The sequence below is a fragment of the Merops nubicus genome, unplaced genomic scaffold (genome assembly GCF_000691845.1).
Source record: "Merops nubicus isolate BGI_N331 unplaced genomic scaffold, ASM69184v1 scaffold387, whole genome shotgun sequence".
NCBI lineage: Eukaryota > Metazoa > Chordata > Aves > Coraciiformes > Meropidae > Merops > Merops nubicus.
The window spans coordinates 37,568-61,524 of record NW_008618697.1 but is presented as its reverse complement, the minus strand read 5'-3'; the positions used below and the strand labels follow the sequence as shown (position 1 = coordinate 61,524).

The following is a 23,957-nucleotide window of genomic DNA, read 5'->3' as shown; positions in this document are numbered from 1 at the left end:
TGTTAACCATCCCATCCTATTACCACACTCCCTGACAAAGAGTCCCTCTCCACCTTCCCTGTAGGCCCCTGTTAAGTATCGGAAGGCTGAAATAAGGTCTCCTCAGAGCCTTCTCTTCTCCAGGCTGAACAACAACCCTTCCAGACTGTCTTATCTTCACAAAGCTTTTTAGTGCTCAAGTTTATTAATGCCAGCAGCAGAGTTTGCAAATATCTGTATTAATTGGTGCAGTATTTGACAGCTATGATTGTCCCTTGCTCGCTTCAACAGCCTGACAGGCTGGTCAAACCTGCAGTGTCTGATGGGAGGTCACACGTCCCCAGTGATGCAGAGGACTCGCAGGCAAATCAGCAATGCTGCCCGCGATGGCTAAGAGAACGTCAGCACTTAGGGAGGCTGAAGGATATACTCAAGTCATAAAGGTTGTGTCACTGAGGATGAACAGGTAGTTCTCTGTCCTGCAGCCTCATCCCTACTGCAGCAAGACAAATGAGCCCTGTCCCTTTCTGTCAGGAGACTGGGGACTGATGAGATGGGGAGTGCAAAACTGCTCATGCTTCTCACTTACCCTCAGCCGACGTCCGAAGACGGTGACCTGTCCTCTCGCTTGCTCCTTCCTCTGCCTCCACTCCACCAGGTTGAGGCCGTTGTCGATGGGCAGGGTGACATTCCTCTTCCCCACCGTGGGGTTGACGGTGCCAGCCAGCAGGTGTGGCTCGGTCTGCAGGGCCACCTCCATGCCGTTAGCGAGCATCAGCCTGAGCGAGCCGTCAGCACCGATGTAGTAGCTGTTCCGGACTTGGTCTGAAGGCAGAAGAGATCTTTTCAGATCACACCCCAGTGATACAGCTCCAGCTTTCACTGGCTCCCTTATTGAGCCTTCATCTGCATTTCTGATGCTTTTAACCAAGTCATAGAATCACTGCGGTTGGAAAAGACCTCATCAAGTCCAGCCATCACCCAACACTACCGTGACCTTTAAACCATGTCCCCAAGTGCCACACCCACATGTCCACATGTTTTTTGCACCCCTCCAGGGCTGGGGACTCCAGCACTGCCGTGGGCAGCCTGCACCAAGGCCTCACCACTCTTTCAATGAAGAGATTCTTCCTAATAGCCAATCAAAACCTCCCCTGGCACAACTTGAGTCCATTTCCTCTCACCCTATCACTGGTTACTTGGGAGAAGAGACCAAACCCCACCTCACTCCAACCTCCATTCACGTAGTTGTAGAGAGCAGGGAGGTCTCCCCTCAGCCTCCTCCAGGATGAACAATCCTAAGTCGCTCAGCTCCTCAGAAGCCATGTTCCCCAGACCCTTCACCAGCTTCGTTGCCCTTCTCTGGACCTGCTCCAGCATCTCAATGTCCTGCTTATCCTGTGGTGCCCAAAACTGGACACAGGACTCAAGGTGCAGTCGCACCAGTGGCGCAACCACCTCCCTGCTCATGCTGGCCACACCAGTTCTGATCCAGGCCAGGATGCTGGTGGCCTTCTTGGCCACCTGGGCACACTGCTGGCTAATGTTCAGAAAGCTGTCCATCAACACCCCCAGGTCTTTTTCTGCCAGGCAGTTTCCAGCCACTCCTCCCCAGGCCTGTGGCATTGCCTGGGGTTGCTGTGACCCAAGTGCAGGACCAGGCACTTGGCTTCATTGAACCTCATCCAATTGAGCTCGGTCCATCCATCCACCCTGTCCAGATCCTTCTGCAGAGCCTCCTGACCCTCAAGCAGATCAACACTCCCACTGAATTTGGTGTTGCCTGTGAACTTACTGAGGGTGCACTTGATCCCCTCATCCATATAATTGATAAAGATATTAATAAAATTAACTATAAAATACTAAACACACTCTCTCACTCACCTGTCCCACACACAGTGAGGAAAACATTGGTTCCATCAGTGAAAGAAAAGATGGGCAACCTCTTTTTCATTCTGATGAGGTTCTGCACCCCACATTGTTGCAGAAAAGTCTCACCCAGGTTAAAAAAGGCATGAGTGGAAGAGACGTGTGACACCCTAGCAAAGGGCACAGGCTCAAACCTCTTCCTCTAAAACACTGCGTGGTCAGATGCTTGTTTTAAATCACAGCCTGGCTGTGATTTAAAAGAACTTTCCACGCTTTTATATCCTAAAGATCCCAATTTCACTACAATACATGAAAAAATGGGGCCACCTACTTTCCTCAGCTTATTCACCATCTCACAAGTGACAGGAAATTGCACAACAAGCTAATGCTAAACAGTTCCCCAAGCAACAGCCAAACCCTTTCACTTGGGAAAGCTTTCAGGAGGCAACCAAAGTCCTTACGTCTGGAGAGAAAGAAGAGACACTAAGCTCCCACACGTCTCTGCACATCTGGCCTCCACTAGATCCTGACAGATCAGCAGATTTTGAGGCCAGAATTTGGGAGTTGAGGAGTGGAAGAGAAGAACCATATCCCTTCCACATCCTTCAGGAACCAAGCAGGCTGAAACCCTGTCCTTTGAGTCTCCAGCTGGCATTGCTCTCTGCAGAGAGGAGCTCATGAAGAGTAAGAAAGCATGGAAGTTACTCAGAGCAGAATGGCTCTAAACCACATTATACAAAGACTGCCTTAACTGAAGCTCCTCAAAAGCTGGAAAACATTACAATTTCTGTCTCCCAGCCTGCCACAAATACCTAATAGTGAATAAAAAAAAACATTAAAAATACATGTCAATTGTTTTTCCATTCTGAGGCACACTGGGTTTTGTTCACTAGTTGTTCAGCATGAAGTGAGAACACAGCAAAATTCTTATCTCTTGTCTGGATGAAAAAGATCAGCAAAGAGCTCAGTTTGGTATAATTAGGAAAGGAAACTGGACACCACTTGGTCTTTTTTATTGTGACCCTGTTCCTGCTGTAGCCAGCTGGAGTCTTGCCACACTGATCTCAGTAGGACCATAACTCAACCTACTCTACACAGTAGGATGGTCTGAAACTGCAGTGGCACTGGATTTTGCCCCCATAAACATACAGCAGTGATCCACAGTGTAGCACCAAAGATTTTAGCTGTACCACTGAGTTGATGGTCTTTTGACACAGACTCCAGCAGGATCAAACCCACTTCACGCTTAACTCTGCAAATGGTGAGGACAGTCAGCTTCACACTGTTGTTCTTAGATGCATGGTTTGGTGAGAAAGTGGCAGCAGATGTGCTTTAAATCAAATCAGTGAAATACCTCTACACAACTAATATATTCTTCTCCCCTTCATCCTTCACCAGGAAGCAGGAGAAAGCCTGAAGGTCTCTGTGGAATTCACTGGACATGTGATGTTCTCTTTGTGTGACATCGGCACCACAGAGGGGTTATGGTGGATTGTCACCAGCGGCGTGGTACAGTGTGGGGAATATAAATCCTCTGCTTTCAGCATTTTCCCAAGAGAAGACTCTTCTCTGGCTTTGGAAGATATTTCTCAAGGGGCTGTTAGATGCTGCATTTTATGCTGCTTTAGCTGTAGGGCACAATTGCCCTGTTTTGGTCTCAAAAAGATGCTCACTTTGTCATTAGTCTAGAGGACAAAATCCTACAGAGGTGCTGAGGTGCCTGTTAGCTGTAGTAGTTCCTAAATCCACCCTAAAGGAATCCATAACCTTCTGAAAATGCTTTCTCAGTTCTCACCTGTTCATAGTGTGATCCAGGTTTCCTGAAAGGTTCACTAAGGATTTTGGGAAGCTGGCCAGAGCTGTGAGTCCAGAAGGACAATGCATAAGCACCTGTCATGCAGAGGGAATCTGCAATGTGCATTTTCCTGAACCACAACGGAGCAGGCACGACACCCACAGACCTTGAGAACGGCTCCAGCCCCATCCGCTGGAGAAGCACTTGGAAGGCAACTTACATTTCAGCTGTGCTCAAGACATCCCTGGGCAACGTCAGTGGCCCTTGTTTCAGTTTCACCAGTGCTGGCATGAATAAATAGTCACCTCAGTTTGGGAATTCATGGTCCTGAATTCTTGTGAGAAAGCCATCCTCAGCACATTGAGGCCACCTCATAGAATCATAGGAAGGTTTGGGTTAGAAGGGACCTTAAAGATTATCTAGTTCCAACACCCCTGCCATAGGCAGGGTCACCTCCCACTAGACCAGTTGTACAAGGCCCCATCCAACCTGGTCTTAATCCAGATCTTATCCAGATCTTCATCTTAAGATAAGTGCATTTCTTCAGATTCAAGCAGTTTTGCAATTTTGTACTTCTGAAGATGGTTATGCTATTTGTAACAGTGGATGTCTTTAATATCAAGAGTGCCCCTGTGCTGGAGGACAGGACAATGAGATAATTGACCATGGCACTGTTATGTAACTGTGCCTTCAGCTCTGGGTGTATAAATCACATCACAGCCAATTATCCCACTGAAGGGCCCCCAACAGTGGGCTCTATTGCTTAATTAGGCTCTTGAGGTGAAGCCAACCTCGTGTCTGTGCAGTTGCCAGATGTCTTAATGGAAGTGGATGGGATGGGGCAGGGTAGGTTGGAACTGCTTTTCAAGCTGAAGTAAAGAATAAGAAAGTGATTGTGTTCCCTAACAGGAACAGTGAGGGGAGCTTGAAGGAGCTGGCACCATCCCAGAGCCACCCTCTCTGAAGGCAGGAAAAGCTGTGTTCAGGCAGAGCAGGCACTTTCTTTTAAGAAAGCTTGCTGTTATAGGGAGCAGGAGGCAAATGTGTGTCCCAGAGTGTGGGAACAAGTGTGATGCTGGAAGACATTGGTCTCACTTGGAGCACTTTGTTCCTCACAAGGGGAAATCATGTTTGACACCCCATAGCCATCAGGCACAGACCATGACTGAATGAGAGCTGGGAGTGAAGGAAGCAGAGTCTGATGGTCCTTTTACTTTCTCCAAGCCCCATGGAACAGGAGTGATGTCGCCTCCTGACCCTAAGGAGGCTTCAGCCTTCAGATCTTGGAGATCCAGGTTGGCATGGTTTGTGCACACAGCTTCTCTCACTACCAGTACGTCAGCACAGTGCTCACCTGCTATTTATTCCTCTTTCCTTTCCCACTTCATCACCTTTTCCTCCACCTCATCAGTCCTCCACTTCCACCCTACCATCACCGGCAGAACTGTGCTCACTTCCAACAGCCAAAAACTAGTCCCATCAGTCCTACCCTGGCTGCCCACCACTCCTTTCTCCTTTGTGACTCTCCACACCAGTCCTTTATCTTAAGTGCAGACCTTTTGGGGACAGGGATGGTCATTTTTATGGATGATTCCTCGTGAATGTTTGAGGAGCCAGTGAACAAAGAATCAGAGAGCTCTCCAGCAACCAGCTGGGAGCCTGTTCTAGGAAGAAAGTAACTGTTAAGTTGGAAGCCATTAAGAGAATGAAGCAAAGGGGTCGGCTGGAGGTGCAGCTAGATTTATGCAACCCTTTTTGTTATAACAATAATGGTAATGATGATGGAGGACTGTGCTGCATGAGGACTCCACGGCAAGGGGATGAGCTGAGAACGAAGCAGAAAATAGCTGCAGAGCAACTGCAGCATTAGGGAATGTAGCTAAGTAGGTGTGAGTGTGCATCTGTACCAGCATGTGGGGAGCTCTCTGGGGCACTGAGGTGATTTTTGATGCTGGGATTATTGAGATGATGGCTGTATTTCTGATGGAGAATCCATTGTGTGCAGCTTGGCTGGGAGAGGGACAGGGACAGTGGCCCAACTCACCTTGGAGCAGGGTGTAGAAGGCTCCCGATGCTGATAAATTAGTTGTTATTGTAACATCATCCTTGCTGGAGGTTTCCACCTGGACGTGCACGGAGCTGTCGGTGTCGCTGCGGAAGCTGCTCACTTGGCCAGTGGGGAAGGTCACGTTGGTCAGGCGGCCAAAGCTGTCGTACCTGAAAGGGAGGATGGAGTGAACTCAACAGCATCAACAGAGGAGTGGGATACAGGAGTCATCCCATAAAGCAGAGATCAGCTTTTGAAGTCTTGACCCAAATTTCTCCCAGAGAACAACATTGTCTCTGTCAGACTGTCTTGACTTCTTTGGCTTCATGAGAAGAAAATCACAGCTTTTAGCTGAAGAAAATCAAGCAAAGAAGAGAAAATGGCTAAATTATTATTCGCCTGTATTTTGACAGTGTTTTTTTGGTACTTATCACCTGCACTATGCTTCTTGCTTACAACAGTGACTTTACTTCCCACCCAGTGTACTGTGACTTAAGGAAAAGCACTGGCCTGTGCACTTTGTCTAGCAGAACTAGGAGTTTCTGAAGGCCACCAACAGTTTTGTCTGGTTGTGTCCTGAGCTTTTCAACAACGTTTTTTTCCCCTCTTTTTTTGGTTCTGTTTTTATTATTATCTTATTTTAAAAGCTAATGTTAAGTTAGCAGCAAGGATCTGCCACATTGGCCACATCAGATGGAGAACTGTCCTTTGTGGACACGGCGTAGAGCTCTGAGCACAGCTGAGACCCCTTTTACTGTTCCTAGGACCATCTGGAAGGACTGATTTAAAAGTGTAAAAAAGCAGTCCACTTGTCACCCCTGCTGTGTCCTTGGCTTTTCCAACGAGTGAGTCAATAGAAGCACCATCTGGGAAAGTTTCTGTGATGTGGGCACCTGTGCGCCAGGACCCAGATGAAATAAGCTACGTACACGCGGGTCCCACAGCAGTGAACAAGCTGGGGGGTTATTTTTCAATAAAAAGGAGAAGCAGACACCTGCACCTAGAGGCCTCCTGAGTCAACAGAGCAAACACACCATCCTGCCTCCCATTTGTGGCACTGCAAAAAGGATGCCCTTGGGCCACAGACTGGGCTAAGGGCAGAGGGTTGGCAAGGGACCTTTGCAGTGAGGCTACTGTAGACTGAAATGGAGAGCAGCAGGCAGCTCTCCTGGCTTGCCTCTGGAGTGCTGCTGGGATATTTAAATAATTAGGGAGAAACAGTAGAAAAAATCCAGCAAAAGCAGTCAGTGATAAATGTCTGACTTCTTTCATGTCCTGCCCATTAATTTAAAAATGATTTCTATATCACCAGAAGATACAAGCCTTTTAATATAAAAAATATATATAACCTTTTTATATATAAAAAGATCATATCAAGAAAACATATTACTTGGAGATGCAAAGTTAATGAGCAGGTTAACTTTGCTTTTTTTAAAACTTTTTTTTCAGGGTGAGCAGGGAGGACTCATTCTGCACTAGCAAGAGGTAAGTCTCTGCTGTAGCATGGTGTCCAGTGAAGGGAACCACTCCTCAGGCTGGTATAGTAATGTGAATTGTACATGATGGCTAACAAGCTTAGAAAACATGACCTAAGAGGCAAAGCCAAATAAAAAGAGTTATTTTAGAAGAAGGGAAACAAGGAAGTGGGAAGATGCCACCCTGACAACAGTTATTCTGAAAAGCATTAGAATATAGTTGTTTGTCATGTCTACTGACAATGTCACAAAAAACAATCAGCTTGAACGGAAACAAGGAAGATTCAGGTCAGAAGCTGGAGGACGTTTTTCAGGCCCATTGTTGCTCCAACCAGAAGAAGAGATGGAGCTTTGGAAACCCCACTGCTCAACGCTTTTAAGAACAGGTGAGAAACAAGTTAGAGAGGGTCTGGATACAGCTGATCAGACCTCAGAGGAAGCAGATGGTGGAGGAAGTCTTGATCCCCTCCTCTTCAGGAATACTCTGAGCTGGAGAATAAAACAGTCACCATCTAATAACAAAAAAAATCCAAACCAAACAAAAAAGAGAGGAGAGGGAAAAGAAAAGAAAAGAAAAGAAAAGAAAAGAAAAGAAAAGAAAAGAAAAGAAAAGAAAAGAAAAGAAAAGAAAAGAAAAGAAAAGAAAAGAAAAGAAAAGAAAAAAAAAAAGAAAAGAAAAGAAAAGGAAAGGAAAGGAAAGAAAAAGAAAAGAAAAGAAAAAGAAAAGAGAAAGAAAGTACTCTTAAAGTGCAATCCATGAGAGACCAAGGTGCAGCCACTGGCCTGGCTCTGCACTGTACAGAAAATGAAATCAATCATCTCCTCATCCATTCTCTTTTTTCCAGCTTTGTACACAGTGCTGGTACGTTGCCTTTGCTGATAGACTGGCAGTGACTTAGTGTGAGGAAAGGCAGGCTGAAAAGGTGATTTTTCCCCAAGTTTAATATTCATTGTATAGTGACTAAGTGGGTGAGCTCACTGAAGTCTCTCCAGCCCTTGGATTTGGAGACACCATCATGTGAGGCTTTTCTTGCCCACTGATCAGAAGGGGAGGTGGGAAGGTAGAGGAAAGCATTTAGCCTTCACCGTGGCAGCCCATCAGTCATGGCATTATCCACACAGGGAGGAGGGAGCAGCTTTGCCATTTCACTCCAAGATCTTGGTGATCCATCAGCCACTTGTGAAATGGAAAAAAAAAAAAGGAAGGAAAAAAAAAAAAAAAAGAAAGAGATGAATTCAGGACTGTATTGTAGGAGTTTGGCAGAAGCCAGCTGAAGCTTTTCCAAGCAGCTATCAGCACACAGCTTGGATCTCAACTGAACCTCCTTGCAAGAGCCAGAGCTAAAGTGCTCTGCTTTGGTCCGTGTTTGTGGCTGTCCTGTTTGCACTGGAATGGTGATATGTGCTTTGATTGTGCTCTCTGCACAATCATCTCCACATCTCCTCCTAAAACAATATGCAAGTGTTAAACTGAAAATGTCACAGGCGTTATCTTTAGCCCATATGCTGAGACAATGCACAAGGGACATTAGTCTCTCCCTTGAGCAGAGAAAACTTTGTTATTGCTAAAGGTGCATTGTGTAATAACAAATTCCTTCTACCATGACATCAATAATCCCATATATAAACCAGTTTGAAACATAAGGGCAGACTCAGATCTCAAATGCTCCAAAATTTAAGGAAGATGAAACTGAATTTGGCACCTCTGACTTGGTGGTATTAGCAGCTGTAAGGGATTTATTTATGTTTCTCTATGGCATTGGCCCAGGCTGTTCAGGGCAGTGCTGGAGTCCCCAGCCTTGGAGGGGTTCAAGAAATGTGTAGATGAGGCACTTGGGGACATGGTTTAATGGTTTGCTGGGCAAATATGCAATATTTTCAAAGGAGAAAATATGCCAGAAACCTCTGCCCGTCAAAATGGGTTAGAACAGCATGAAAAAAAGATCCTGAAAGAGTATGATGGTGCCTAGATCTCTCTGCACACATTTTTCATTTCAAGTCGGAATGAGTAAATACAATATGCAGACTTTACAGGTACAGTTTTACAGCTGTAGAAAACTCAGGCTATGGGGAAGAACTTCACGAAGAGAAAGGGGTTCCATTTGGGACTTAGGGTCCTGAGAAGGAAGGCTCATTTGGGGCCAGAAGAGTCTGGAATGGTGTGCTGGAATTGGTTTAAGATGTCTCCATGTGTATATTAGAGTTTTGGCACCTCCTTAGTCATCCCATTAGCCTCCATCAGAAGTAACCTGGACCATCTGTGTTTTGTGCATTTACAAGAGCTGCTGCACGTCTGCCCAGCAGCAAGGCAGACACTTTCCAAGCACTTGCTGCCAGGGTGACAGCTCACCTATTTGCAGCTGCAAGGAGGTCATGCCTTACAAAGGGAGAAATGTGAGAAGGTAGCACAATTAGACCGTTCCCATTTTTATTATTATTTTTAATTGGTGGCAGATGAAGTGTAAAACACTCATGCCCAGAAAAAAAACCTCCTTTCAGCACTGCAGTGGCAATGCAAAAGGAGGTGTGGGAAGCTAGTTAGCATGGACACACACAGTGTTTTCCTCTTGGCAAAGCCATTCCTTCTCTGTTTTGCCCAGGACTGGAGCATTTTTCTCTTTTCCCTCGATTTAGATGACACGACACATACCTGGTATCATCTATTACCTACCCCCAGTCTCCTAGGATGTATCAGCTTGAAGGCTTCCACATCCCAAAGAGATAATGTGCTTAACGAGTTAAATGAGTTGGTTCCTTCCACCTCTGCTTTCAGTCCTAAAAAGGCACTTCCAGGGCACGTCCTCAGCTTGGAGAGGAAGGCTCTGATGTAGCTGCAGGCGTGCCCTGGTATTTGCAGTAAGATAAATCTCTCCTAGTCACCTCATTTTGCAGCTAAGCTGCCTAGGCTTGTTTCCACAGTCTCGGGATTTAGGGGTGGGCAAGTTTTCATCACAGCCTAAGACTCCTGTGTTCTCCAAATGCTCTGACAGCAGCAGAATGAAGGAAATACCGACACACAGGAGCTCACGCAGCAGCCACTCTGAGCAATGAATCCATCACCTGCTAACAGAGCTGCTGCCTCCCATCCAAACCTGCTGCAGAGACTCGCTGCTACCAATTACGCTGACAATTACTAGGCCAGCAAAGGAAGTCGTTGCCATCCATTCCCAATTGGAAATGTATTTAGCTAAGGTTCAATGCACAGAATTAAAATGGTATTTGGTGCTTATGAGGCCTAATTGTTAGCTTGTAAACATTCAGAGCTTTCATTTATCACATTACTGTTGTGTAGAGACTCGGGCCTTGGGAATTAAAGAGAGCATCCTAAGTACCGTCTATTCAGAAATCAATTCCTCGCCCGAGTCTCTGGGTTTCCTCATTCCAGCTTTTTCACATTTCATCAGCCTTTTAAAACTACAAGTCAAATAGATTGGAAAAAATTCACTATAATAATGTGGCATTTAGTGCCAAAGTGTCCTAATGTACTTTCCAAAGTTTATTTTGCGTGCAGCGACACGGACACGCACCCTCCGCCTCTGAACAAGCTCTCCTTTTCACAATTTTCCAAACAACATTAAACACAATGTTAAAAATAAATCTATAACAGACAAACCAATACTGCTCAAATATGCATGAAGGCAAGTCCTCTCCCTAATGACACAAGGCCAGGTTGCAGCCACTGGCTGCAGAATTTTCTGATTCTCCAGACGAGAAGAGGAAGAAATCTTTCCCTCTCCTTTTTATGATACTCATAATTCCCTTGGTGCTCAATTAAACTCTGACATCAGACATTCTTTTCAGGCCAGGCCAATGGCTCAAAACATGACCTCACAATTTAGTGAGAGTACTGGAGAAACACTATTTTATCATGGCACTTAGCAGAGTTTCACTGTAACATCTTCAGAACGATGATGAACATCTAATTATTTTAACATGAAGAAATTGTGGGGCAAAAAAATCTTGCTGGAAGAGGAGGGAGAGCAAAAGCCACAGGTGTTTCTTATACTCCAGTCTGCTCTAGGAGCAGAAAGAGACCCTCATTTGAACTATTTTAAACCAAGGACATCACCAAATCCCATAAAACTCAGTGTATGACCTGAGATATCATCAGGAGATAAAGGGATGTTATTAATGCAGTAAGCTGGCTTTTCTCTGAGTCAAGAGGTGGCTGCTCCTCTAAAGGTAATAAGTGTTATTTATCTCTTTTTCTGACTAAGAAAGAAGAAATTACAAAGCCTTTGCACCGACTACAAGGCAGACTGAGTCTGCATTTCACCATGGGGGTGATGCTGACCATGATGCCCAGTTCTGGTACCCCAGTTGGCCAGACCAGGGCACTGGGCCATTAAACGCTGCTGGTGCTGGGGGTCTCTGCTGAGTCCTGAGGGTCACTGGGAAGCCATCCAAGGTCCTTCTGCATGTTCAGTCCAGCTGGCTCCTACCTTCCACCCATTACAGTGTGTGAGGTTTGGCAAAGTTTGGTCCTCTGTAAAACAGCATCCTACATTCTGGGTCAAAGCTCCCTTTACTGCCTATCTGCAGATCTGGCTCCACCAGACCCTTTGTCCTCCAGGCAGCTGTGAGCCACTTCTTGGGCAGCCCATGAATAGGTTTTGAATTTCTGGGCTTGGCTGCAGTGATGTGTAAGTGTTTCATTCTGTATGGGAGGAGGTGACCTTCAAAACTAATTGGGCACACAAAGGACCTAAGTGAAAGAGCCTCATCTGGGCTAAATAATGCATAGAGGGTTTGACTTTGGCTCAGAGGGAAATTTAATTAACATACAGTGATACCATCTCAATGAGCCACTCAAGATAATTGCCACATTCTTGATTTAAACAAATACATTAGTAAGAATTTCCGGATTCTGAAGTAAACAGCAACCCATAAGAAACTTTGTAAAGGCTGGTAGCAATTTTTTTTCAGGTCAAGTGAAAAAGCAGCAACAACAAAGAAGTGAGCAGTCACACAGCATCCTTTGTCTTTGACTTGAGGAGTTGAACAACTAGAAGCTCTTCCCCTGGCACAGTTTGCAGATCAGCTTCCTTGGCTGCTGATTATCACTGCCACAGGTTTAACGGGAAGGCAAGTCTTTAGTCCAGTTACTGGACAAGCTGAGCTGCACTGTGTTAATTGACAGCGAATGTCAAGCCCTCTGCAGAAGCAGAGAAAGTCTACATCATGCTAAAACCCTCATAGAAGTCCTAGATAGGCCTTTGGGAACTGGCTAATTACTGCAGGGAGCGAAGTTTTATTCTCAAAGGAAGGAGAAACTGCACACCATTATATACTGAACCTTACTCAGAGCTAAACCCAGCAGAGCAGGATTGTTACAGCAGGCTTTGGTGTAGGATGTGTGAAAGGAAGAGCTGCAAGTGTTGTAAGCAAGTCTGCCACCGTCTGAAGACAGCACCTGGCTCCTTCCCATACAGATATGAGGAGCCAATCTACCAGCCCAGCTCCAGTCCTTGGTATGCCCTGGAGACGGACCTCCAGTACTGAGGCAATGCATCCTCCTCTCCTCTCCTCTCCTCTCCTCTCCTCTCCTCTCCTCTCCTCTCCTCTCTTTCTCTTATCCCTGCCATTTCTGTTTCAGTCACACAAATCTTCTGTGTGGTGCAAATCTACCCCAAGAAAGGCATCCAGAGTCATGACCTAAGATACCAAGGAATGGAGAAAATATTGCTTCACATTGCTCTGCTGGTTAGGTAATCTCAGCCTTCAAAAACCATACCTTCCTGTCAACTTGAATGTCTCTAGTTTTATTTTCCAGCCCCATACCCTTCTTGAGCCTTTCTCTGCTAGATGAAGTGTCCCTCTGTAGATGATAGGTTTGTGCTGGCATTCTGTGATCTAGACAATTCCAAGTCTTCTTCATGTTAAGATAAATAGATCAAGTCTTCCTTGTTCTCCAGCATAAGACACTTTCTCCCCACAATGCACTTTTGTTTTTCTGCACAGCCTTCAATTTTCACTGTCCTTCATAAACTGCAAACATCAAAACTGACAGTATCAGTCTCATCAATGTTGTATTATGAAAAAAATCAGAAAGAAAACCAGTTTTCTACAACCCACTACAAGTACAGTGGGAGGGGTAAATAAATTAAGTTTGTTTGTCCAGACAAACGGCAAGTTAAGAAAAATTTGCCAGGAAATTATAGAATCATAGAATCATTTAGGTTGGAAAAGACCTTTAAGATCACCAAGTCCAAGTGTTAATCCAGCACTGCCAAGTTCAGTGCTGAGGATGACACTGATTGACTTGATGCTTTTCTCACTATGAGCTCTAGAGTCAATGCTCAGCCCAGTCATTTAGATGTGGCCTGTTTATAAGTGTAACCTGTCAATAGACTGTGCAAGAATGTATTTTGTTTAAATAAAACCTACTTTATCAAGGAATCTAAGTATCTATTAATTTACTCATTTTATCAGTTATGATTTTATATTTTTCCCAGATTATGCATGCGAAACGTGGGTAGAATTAATGCCTGCCAATCCACCTGAACAATCCCGTTGGCTGGTACCCTATGTCTGATTGCCTTTTGAGAGCTATCACAGATCAACATCTTGAGGCATTTGATATGTACTTTTCACAACCTGGAAGAAGACCAGATAATCTGCTTTCCAAGTCCCTAGTGGACAGGTTAGGATAGAATCAGATAGGGTAGGGTAGGATGAAGAATGACAGTCTCTGATTCAAGCAAGGAGGATTCAGACTGATAGACTGAGCCTCCTTTTCTTCAGGCTACAACCCCAGTTCTCTCAGCTGCTCCTCCTAAGACTTGTGCTCTAGACCCTTCAACTGCATCGTTGCCCTTCTTTGGATTTTGATAGGATCCATCTGACCAAACTGTAGACATCTGCAGTGTAAACACCTGCATCTTTACCTGAGCTAATCATTCTAGACTGTCTTTACAGAGAGAAAGACCCAACTTAACTCATTAGAAACTCACCTCGAAAGTGCCTGGTTCTCTTCATTGCCTATAAAGGGAGGCTGAGGTAACTAATTCAGATAGAGACTTTTACCCTGTAGTTCTATAAAGTTGCATCAGAATCTGTCAGGGACAGTTAAATAGAGATAACTGATCACAGGTTTGGGTGAAATATCTCTGAAGACACATTCCCAGTTCTGTTTTCAGTGGTGGTGTGCTATCATATCGTGCTGACTTGCTCTAGTCAAGACTTCCATAGTCTAACCACTGGAGAATACTGTCTTCCATTTCACTCTAAAAAGCTTTCTTATGACTCTTCTGAAGTGCATAAAGGGGCCAGAATGATGACTTTCACAACCGCCCTATTCTGTTGGATAGCGAGAATCACAGGGAAATAATGGATCACTGTTATAAATACATCCACAGAGTAAGTTGTATTTTAGCTTCTGTCTCATTTTATCTCCCTTATATTTTCAGTCACACTTCTAAATAAAAGATTATGTTTGGGGTATAAATCTGACCATTATTAGCTGTAATGTTTAGTTTGCTTCGCTGTCCATGGCTACATCTGTTTTCAAGCACAGGAACTATTGGGTTCTTTGCAAAAAAAGAAAATACCTCCTTGATTTAGCACAATGGTCCTGAGAATATAGCAGGCTTCTACTCCTGTAGAGAAAAACGCCCTATCTTTCCTCCCTAAAGCCTCCCTCAAGAAATTCAGTGTAAGAGTTGGAAGGGTATTAACATTGATTCACTGAGCAATATTGCTGTAGTAATTGTAAGCAGAACATTGAAGGAATGCAAACAATCTTTCAAAAGATTCATCACAGAATTTCCAACAGTTCTTTTTGAGGCAGAAGCAGTAATACTGAGCATTAAGCAAAGAAATTTGAAACTGGGCCTGGAACATTTTAAAGAAAGAACCAAAGCAACTGCATGCCTAACACAAGAGTATGTGGGTTTAGCCAGCTTTCCTTTCCTGAGTCTCCTTTTTTTTTTACCTTTTATTTTTCTTTGTAATCTTGAGGACTGTCTAGTCTAGCCAAATTTGACTCTCACAATGGGTCTATTATGGTAGCTGAAAAATTCCATGTGACCGTTCAAACCATATGGGAAATTATGCACTAAAAGGAGCATTTCAAAGAGGCTAGACTTGAAAATAAAAATGAAACTAAGGAAGAGAGAAAGGAAAGGGTTCTCCACAGCAGGATGAATTTTCAGACCACCCTTCTAGATGTCCTTCATTCACTTATCTGTCTTCCTCCTGTTTGATAGCAGAAATGTGGTGTTTTCATGGTATTTATGAGCAGGGAATTGTGAACAGTAATGCAAAAAAGAAGCAAAAACCTTCCAATCACTGTTTCTTTTTTTGTTTTCAATGCATCCTGTCTATCTCCTGCTCAAAAAGCTCTTTGGGGCAGGGAAGGTCTTGAATAGATCTTAGACTTTTTTTAAAGCCTAGTGAGGCCAGTTACAACAATAGAAACTAAGTAGTCATTAATTACAGCATCATTTTCTGAGTAAGCTGTCATTAATTATTGCCAGTTGTCATTCTACATCAGCCTTTTCAAACAAGCTCAAAAAAAGGACACTACAGCAGAGGAAGTAGGTGAAAAGCTGCAGGAAAAAAAAAAAAAAAAAGAGGATCTGATGGAACTTCCACATTTCCAACACTTTCAAAGCCAAGCAAAATTCTCTGACATACAACCTAAATCACTAAACCTAAAGCTAAGGAGAACCAGGTGCCCAAATTACTTAGCTGAGTTAGAAAACTCAGCAGAAACTCTGTCTGGCTCTTGAAATGGTAGAGGGAGTTTATTCAAACTCTAATGCACTTAATTCTACTGTGAAGTGTTTGAATGAGATCTAATAATCTCTGTTCTGGCCATTTCATTTGGACAATGACATTGTCCAGGAATGAAATTCTATCCACCTTTCACGGTTCAGAGAACACAGAATGAAGTCAGCAGCACAATATTCGTAACATACTTACTCATAAAACGTTGTCCAACCATTTTCGTTGCTTTTAGTGGCAAGGAGACCAGAGTTGCCATGGTATGTCATCATGGCCACTTCATGCCCCTGTGTTGTTACGCTCTTGAGTGCGCTGTTGGTACCAATCGTCACCCAGTAGACTTGGCCATCAGGCACCACCAGCCAGAGGGGCATCCCCGTGGAATCTCTTCGGATATTGACTAAGTTGCCATTATTGTCAGTGATCAGGGTTATGTCTCCATCTCCGGAATAAGTAAAATTGTAAAGATAATCTCCAGTGGTAAGGCTCTGCGTGTAAAGGTGCTTACCACTGGTGTCAAACAAGTAGAGCTCCTGGTCTATGGGTGAGGACAACTCGTAGAGGTTTTGGGTGTTGAGGAACGGTTTGTTTTTCCGGATGAAGCGGATGCGGATATTTCCCAGGTCAGCGACGTAGAGCTCCCCGTCCGCGCACGCCGCCAGGGAGGAGGGCGCGTTGAGCTTGGCGTCCTTGGCGTACCCATCGTCCCCCGAGAAGCAGTCACAGTTGGCGTCGTTCTTGCAGTCACAGCTGCTGGGTGCCCCGGCAACGAGTGAAATCTCCCCGTTGGTGGTGACCTGCCTGATGCGGTTGATCTTCTTCTCGTCGGTCTCGGCGATGTAGAGGACCCCGTTGTGGGAGACGGCCAAGGCGGTGGCAGACTCCAGTGTGGCGTGAATGGCCACCTTGCTAAGGAGAAAGTGATCCATGCCTGGCACCTGGCAATGCATGGGCCTCCCCGCCACGATGCGCACTTGGTGGTTCTCAGATATCTGTAGCACGACGTTATTGTCGAGGACGTACAGCGAGTTATCCATTGGATTGACGGCCAGGTCCGTGGGCCATTCCAGACGAACCTTCGTGGTAAAACAGCACAAGGAAATGATTATAGCAAGGCCTTTTTTTCACTATGATTGCTATAAATTGATCACAGTGAAGATGCTGCTTGGTATGGTGGCCACAGAGGACGCAGCTCTGGTAGTGATGGTGCTTAGCTCTCAGCCACATGAGGTAGACACATGTGGACACCCACAGCAGCTTATGTGACACGTGTCACACTCGTAGTGACCACCCTCCTCAGCTCTTGCTCTGCACCATGGCTTATCTCTGCATCTCCACCTTGATGTGAGGTGTCAGGGGCTGTAGGAAGGTGCATCTAGGGAATGCAGGACTAAGCAAGAAGATCCAAAGATCCAAGGGGAATTTCCCCTCATTAAACAGTCCCATGCTTTTTGGAATTGATGGAGCTTGAATGGGATAGCAAAGACCCAGGACTGGGAAGTTTGTTGTGTGAAGTGTTAGGAAATCAGTCAAACAAAAAAATGATCCTTTTACTAAAGGAATTCCCAGGGAAGTGGCCGAGTTCCTCTGGGTAAATGACAAGGAGGGAAAGACCCAAAACTAGCAGCTGTATCAGCATGTGTGTATATCTGACTTATAATCACTTATTTTCTGCTTGATGCTGCAAAAATGCAAAGTAGCAATACACAAGAAATTTAGGCAATTTCAACTCACGGAATAATATCATAGAATTATAGAATTGATTCAGTTGGAAAAGACCTTTAAGATCATCGAGTCCAACCACTAACCTACCTAACTGAGCCCCACCTCAAAACAACCTCTTGTCAGGTAGCTGTAGAGAGCCAGAAGGTCTCCCCTGAGTCTCCTTTTCTCCAGGCTAAAAATACCTCAATTCCCGCAGCTGCCCCTCATAAGACTCGTGCTCTAGACCCTGCACCAGCTTTGTCACCCTTCTTTAGATGTGCTCCAGCACCTTAATGTCTTTCTTATAGTGAGGGGCTCAAAACTGAACCCAGTATTCAAGATGCTGCCTCAATAATGAAAAATACTTGTGTCTCCACAGTGGTTTTCACATTTTTTTTTTAGAATAATGGGAGAATGGGTTCAAGTAATAGTGACACACCACAGTTCTACACTGATAACCCATATATGCAAATAAACTGAAAAAGTGACTGGTGATACCACGAGTGAGTGAGAACTAGAAGGTCGCTTCCTAGCTCTACTTCTGCAATACTTTGTCTTTTCAAATGAAGCTACTCCCTGAGTTGCCAAATCTAAGAAACATTTACCAAAAGAACTCAGGGTAATTTAATTTTTTTTTTCCCTAAAGAACTGTAAGGTATGCATTTTTCAATTTTACTTCTGGTGTATATATTAAAAACAAAAAGTCAATGTTGTGCTGATGGGAACCAACCAATGCTTAAATGTTTTCCTAATGGTGCATCTTCCCCACAGTAGAGGTGTGAAGGGTGATTTGAAACAAAAAAAAAATGCAAAGAATGCTCTTGGTCATCTCCAGCCAGGCTTTTAATTAGAGTTCCAAGCAGATAGAAAGGGAGCTGTTCTGGCTGTATACTCCTTTTCAGTCAGCCAGGGAACTCTAGGTTAGAGCAGATGGACTTGTTTATGTAGTGGTGAACAGAGAAGCTGGCCACTTTGTGCCTTTCTCCCTGAACTCATGTTTTTTTTCTCTGTACCCAACAGAAGGATGTGCTGTGATGGAGAGTTCTGGGATCTGGGCACACTGAAGGCTGTGCAGTTCCAGGGCATCTCTGTTTCTGTCTCTCAAACCTTCCTTTCCCACTAGCCATCCCAGTTATTGCTTCTTGTCACTTGTCTGAGGTGACTAAGTCTGGGGGGATATTTTGCAGGTATAAGGTAGACATCTATTGGAAGGTTGAGGTGTAGATGCCAGCAGGGTCAAGCCTAGCAAACCATCTCTCACTAATTTTATTTAAAACGAAGAACATGAAGAAACCAGGTAAGATCCAGAGGCACACAGGAGATTCCCATTTTTAAAGCATCTTTGATGCTGAACATCTTTGCCACAGCCATGCTTTACTTTTGATGCTTCTATTCGTGTTTAAAACCTGATTCAACTTTTTTTTTTTTTTTTTTTTTTAAAGAGCATCAGATGCAAGGTGTTTAGCTCATTGTACATTCTAATGGCTGGGCTTGTGAAGCTTATTTTCATGTCTAAGCAGTGTGCTGAGCTCTGTCTGCTCTGGCTCTCTGTTTGCAAAATCTCCTTCCTTTTCTCAGCTCCTGGCCTATTTTAACCCTTCCTGTAGTCAAACATTATAGCCTGTGGTTTTCTCTTTAATAATGCATACTTCCAGCCCTTCCAGTGGTCTTTAAGCTCCACAGCCTTGAGTTAGCATCAAGAGCAGAGTTTATTCTGAACCAACAAGGGAATTTTCAATTCCTTAAAAACCATTCCTTGTCAACATTGGCAGCTAAATATTTCATGTCCTCATGTTTCAGGAAGCCTCAGGGACCTGACAGAAAAGATCCTTCTAGCCACAGTAAATGATGAAAAGCTACTTCCCAAGCTGAGTTTTTCTTTGCTTGATTTATGTTTTTTTTTTTTTTTTTTCTTTTTTTTTTTCTTTATTTTTTTAAAACTAAACTTGTCTGTGGTGTGTTTGGCCAGAATAGCACCAGTTAATCTGCTCACCACAGCACAGGTTAATCTAAAAAAGGCTCCTGTTATTTTGTGAAAGGAAAGAGTCTTCAGCTAATACATTTTTGCTCATCTTGGAAATACTTAAATATGACATTGGTATATGTACAAGCCACATAACCTGGGAGAAAATGATTTTTAAAGCCTAAATCCACAATGGTCTTGTGGTAATTGCCTCTGAAATTCAGATAAAGGAAAAATCTGAGCCTGTAAGATGAGAAGCATGCTATAAGATGGCCTTTAACCAGCAAAATTTGATTATATAGAAGGCGTGAGAGCTTTTAAACTCATAATTTCAGCTTGTTCATAAATTGAGGACAGTGGGAAGCAGTTGTAAAGAAACAAGAATAATCTTCTCAAATTAGAGGGAAAACCAAGAAGAACAGATTCCATATGGGAGCACGGAAATTATCTAGGTAGTTACAAAAAGGAAACCCCATCGACACCTATTGTGGCTGAAAAATAGCACTTAGCCCTCCAGCTACCATCTATATTTTCATAGGAGAGGGCAACATTCCTGTAGCCAGGCAAACAAGTGGCTCAAAGGTTTCAAAGGACTCTATCTCTAAACTGGCACAATTTGATAGGTTGGCCAGTGCCCCACAAAATCAAGTACTGGGCTTTAACAGATTTCTCTTCTGCACCATCCAGAAGTAAAGCAACCATCAAACTGAGATTTTTTTCTCTCTCTTCTTTTTTTTTTTCCTTTTTTTTTTAAAACTCTCCACCTTTAAACAGCAGGAGTTAAAAGCCCAGCATGATGGTAGCTGCAACCAATTTGCAATCTGATGCAATTCAAGAAGTCTTGTTTTCCTGCTGTTGCTAATTTTGGCACCACAGCTTCCAATCAGTATTTCCTAGACGTTAATTTGATTCAGGTCTAAAACTGTGTTGGGCCAAATTAGGATGGGGGGAAGCAAAGAAAAAAACCCCATGCTTAGCTAAGTTGTTGTAACAGAGCATGGCATAGAGCCCTATTAAAATGAGTGTGGTAGTCTGGTAATTTTAGTTTAAAGCAACTAGTTTCTTGAGCAATGAGCCTAATGAGTCCTGGTGTGTCAAGAATTTGTGTTGGAAAAATGTTGCCCATTAGGAAAAATTTCTTAAAGGAAAGGGTTGTCCAGGGCTGGCCCAGGCTGCCCGGGGGAGTGGTGGAGTCCCCATCCCTGGAAGTGTTTCAAAGCTGTGGAGATGTGGTGTGGAGGGACATGGGTTAATGGGCACCTGGTAGTTCTGGTTTAAAAGTTGGACTTGATGTTCTGAAAGGTCTCTTTCAACCAAAACAATTCTATGAGGCACACAGACATGCAGAGATGGTGAAGGCTTCTATTCTGTAGAACCCAACCAAACCATCATCTTACCTGTGAAATGTCCATGACAGAGTCACAGCTCAGAGGCCGAGCAGATGTCAAGTCATTGGAACCCAATACTGTTGAGATGATTCCATTCTGATCAATTCGCCTGATCATAGTGCCATCCACAAAGTAAATCAGCCCAAACTTGTCCACAGTGATGCCTGAGGAGGAAACAAGCAATATAGTCAGAAGGTAACAGCAACCTGACCATTATGAGATGTATAAAAGATGGTGTCTGGTTTGAAGCTCATGAAAGAGTAAGGCCACTGGCTATGTGAGAGGAAACAGCCCTGCAGACACCAAGGTCAGTGAAGAAGGAGGGGGAGGAGGTGCTCCAGATGCTGGAGCAGAGATTCCCCTGACACCCCATTGTGAAGACCATGGTGAGGCAGCCTGTCCCCTTGACGCCCATGGAGGTCCACAGTGGTGCAGCAGATACCCACATGCAGCATGTGAAGGACCCCATGCTGGAGCAGGTGGATGCACCTGAAGGATGCTGTGACTCCATAGGAAGCTCACACTGGAACAGGCTCCCAGCAGGACCTCTGGACCCACAGAGAGGAAAGCTCACACTGGAGCAGGTTGCTGGCAGGACTTGTGACCTTGTGGGGGACACACACTGGAGCAGTCTGCTCCTGAAGGACTGAACCCTGTGGAAAGGACCCACAGTGCAGCAGTTACTGAAGAACTGCAGCCCATGGGAATGACTCATGCTGGAAAAGTTGATGGAGGACTGTCTCTCCTGGGAAGGACACCAGAGCAGAGCAGGGGAAGAGTGTGAGGATTCCTCTGAGAAGGAAGAAGCAGCAGAGACAATGAGTGATGAACGAACTGTAACCCCCACTCCCTGTCCCCCTGTGCTGCTGGAGGGGAGGAGGTAGAGAAAATCAGGAGTAAAGCTGAGCCTCAGAAGGGAGGGATAGGGAGAAGGTGTTCTTACGATTTGGTTTTCATTCTCACTACCCTACTCTGATTTGATTGGTGATCAGTTAATCTCTCCCAGTCAAATTTGGTTTGCCAAAGATGGCAGCTGGTGAGTGATCTCCCTGACCTATTCAACCCATGAGCTTTTCATTATATTTTTTCTCCCCTGTCCAGCTGAGGAGGAGAGTGGTAGAACAGCTTTGGTGAGTACCTGGCATCCAACTAGGGTCAACCCACCAGCCACATGATGCAGTTTAGAAAGCCCTGCTCACTTCAGGAAAAGGGCATGGCATTTGGTAAACTGCTGAAAGAGAAAGATGGTCTAAGAACTGTATCTTTTTCATGTTCAGAACATGGTGTTGTTGCTCATGGTGTGAATATTAAACTTGAAAACTTTACACTTGAAAATATTACATCAGTGAATCTTTCAGAACTGGTGATGAAAAAAGCTGCAAAAGATCCATCAGGTCAATCAGATTCCAGATGGACAAATGTGGAAGGGTTTTTCCTAGGTTAATCCTACTAATCTAGAGTATTTCATCTGTTTCTGACCTCTAAAGGATTCATTTCACTGTCCAAAACTCCTTTGTAGACAAATACCTGTCAGTGGGTTTGAGGACAACAGTTAGAGGCTGCTGATTCTCGTTTCCTCACCTGCAGATATGTGCCATTTCACTTCCCTCTGAGCATCATTTCTCAAGTATTTGTTATTTTAGCACAACCTCCCTTAATCCTCTTTATCCCAAGCTGGTTATTCTCTGCATCTGCCATCAGAGGATTTCATGGTGCTTTACCCTTACTAATTAGACCTCATAGCAGTCTGTGAGTGTGATTGTCCCAACTTTACATATTGGGAAAATAACAGATAAAGCAGTTTTCACAAGGTCACAGAGAAAGTCCATGACTAAGGCAGGAAAAAGAAGGGCCCCATTCACCTCTTTTTTTTTATGCTGGTATAAATTAAAAAGAACTCCGCAGGTACTAATAGCATCATCCATCTCATCTACCCCACGGCAGCAGAATACTGCTCAGTATAATATTTGAGTGTCTTAAAGACACTAAAAAAATGTAAAAGAACAATAAAAGAATGTAGAAGCCTGTAACACCCTTTCCTATGAAAGTGGAAATTCTGCTTGGAATATATGGATATTAGGACCTTGCCATTCAATTTCTTTTGCTAGCTGGGTAGCTATCACTTGGCAAAGAGCAGAAATCTGCATTTTGTACCCAAGCAAGTAGCTGGAGGTTTTCTGATCAGTGGGCAGAAACACCTACTTCCAGAGTGCAGCTCCTATCACCCTAATGCAGATATCCATAAGGGGTGACATGAATACTTCTAGAATTACCTTTTCCTCCCCGTTGACTATGAGACTACAGAGCAAGTATCCCCCAAAGAAACATTTATATTGTAGACAGATAAAGTTGGTGAGATGAATCCTTACTATCACGTTTTTTTTGGCTGTCATCGTAGTGACAAAAATGATGGAAAATCTGTTTCTGATAGAAAGCTTTGAGACTGTTTCTGAAAAGTGATCAGATCTTGTGTTTCTCCAAAATGTTGTTTTGCAGCCAAATCCCCTTTTTTGAAACATTTACCCTCAGTCTGCATCCACTGTGAGCTATGCTGTGAAGTACAGATGCAGCAGTTCACAGATCAAAAATTTTAGGCTTTCATGTAGCTGGGACTAATCCCCTGATTGCTCTGGCATTTCAAATCATGGCCTTCAGCCAGCACGATAACTATTGCATGGGCTGGAGGCCACAGAGGTGGGGGATACACGGAAGAACTTATCCTGTTTGGTCATACAGAAACCCAGAGAAGATCATCTAACCTGGAAGTAATCAGCAAGAAAACCTCGGGACTAAGTCATTGTGTGAGAGAAAGAACCAACTTCTCCGTTGAGCTTCGTTTGGAGCAAAGGAAGGGATTCAGACAGGGCTGCAATCTGTTGATCCAAAGCCAATTAGGAGTCATGGAACTGATGTTTCCGATCCCTGGGTTGAATGGGAGCTGAGTATTTTTTTCTGGGAATTGAAAATAGCATTTTCCTCAGTTCTTTGCAGCATCTCCTTGTCTGAAGGG

At 44.2% G+C, this 23,957-nt stretch overlaps 1 protein-coding gene across 1 annotated transcript in view; it reads right to left on the bottom strand.

The window, feature by feature from the left end:
* Positions 1 to 23,957, bottom strand: part of TENM4 (teneurin transmembrane protein 4) — a gene marked incomplete at its 5' end in the record, with an annotated part of 81,733 nt that overhangs the window by 25,781 nt on the left and 31,995 nt on the right. The window contains 4 exons of the mRNA XM_008943546.1: positions 569 to 804; positions 5,688 to 5,860; positions 16,091 to 16,968; positions 20,957 to 21,111. Of these exons, the coding sequence (XP_008941794.1) occupies positions 569 to 804; positions 5,688 to 5,860; positions 16,091 to 16,968; positions 20,957 to 21,111 (1,442 nt within the window). The remainder of the gene's footprint in view (positions 1 to 568; positions 805 to 5,687; positions 5,861 to 16,090; positions 16,969 to 20,956; positions 21,112 to 23,957) is intronic.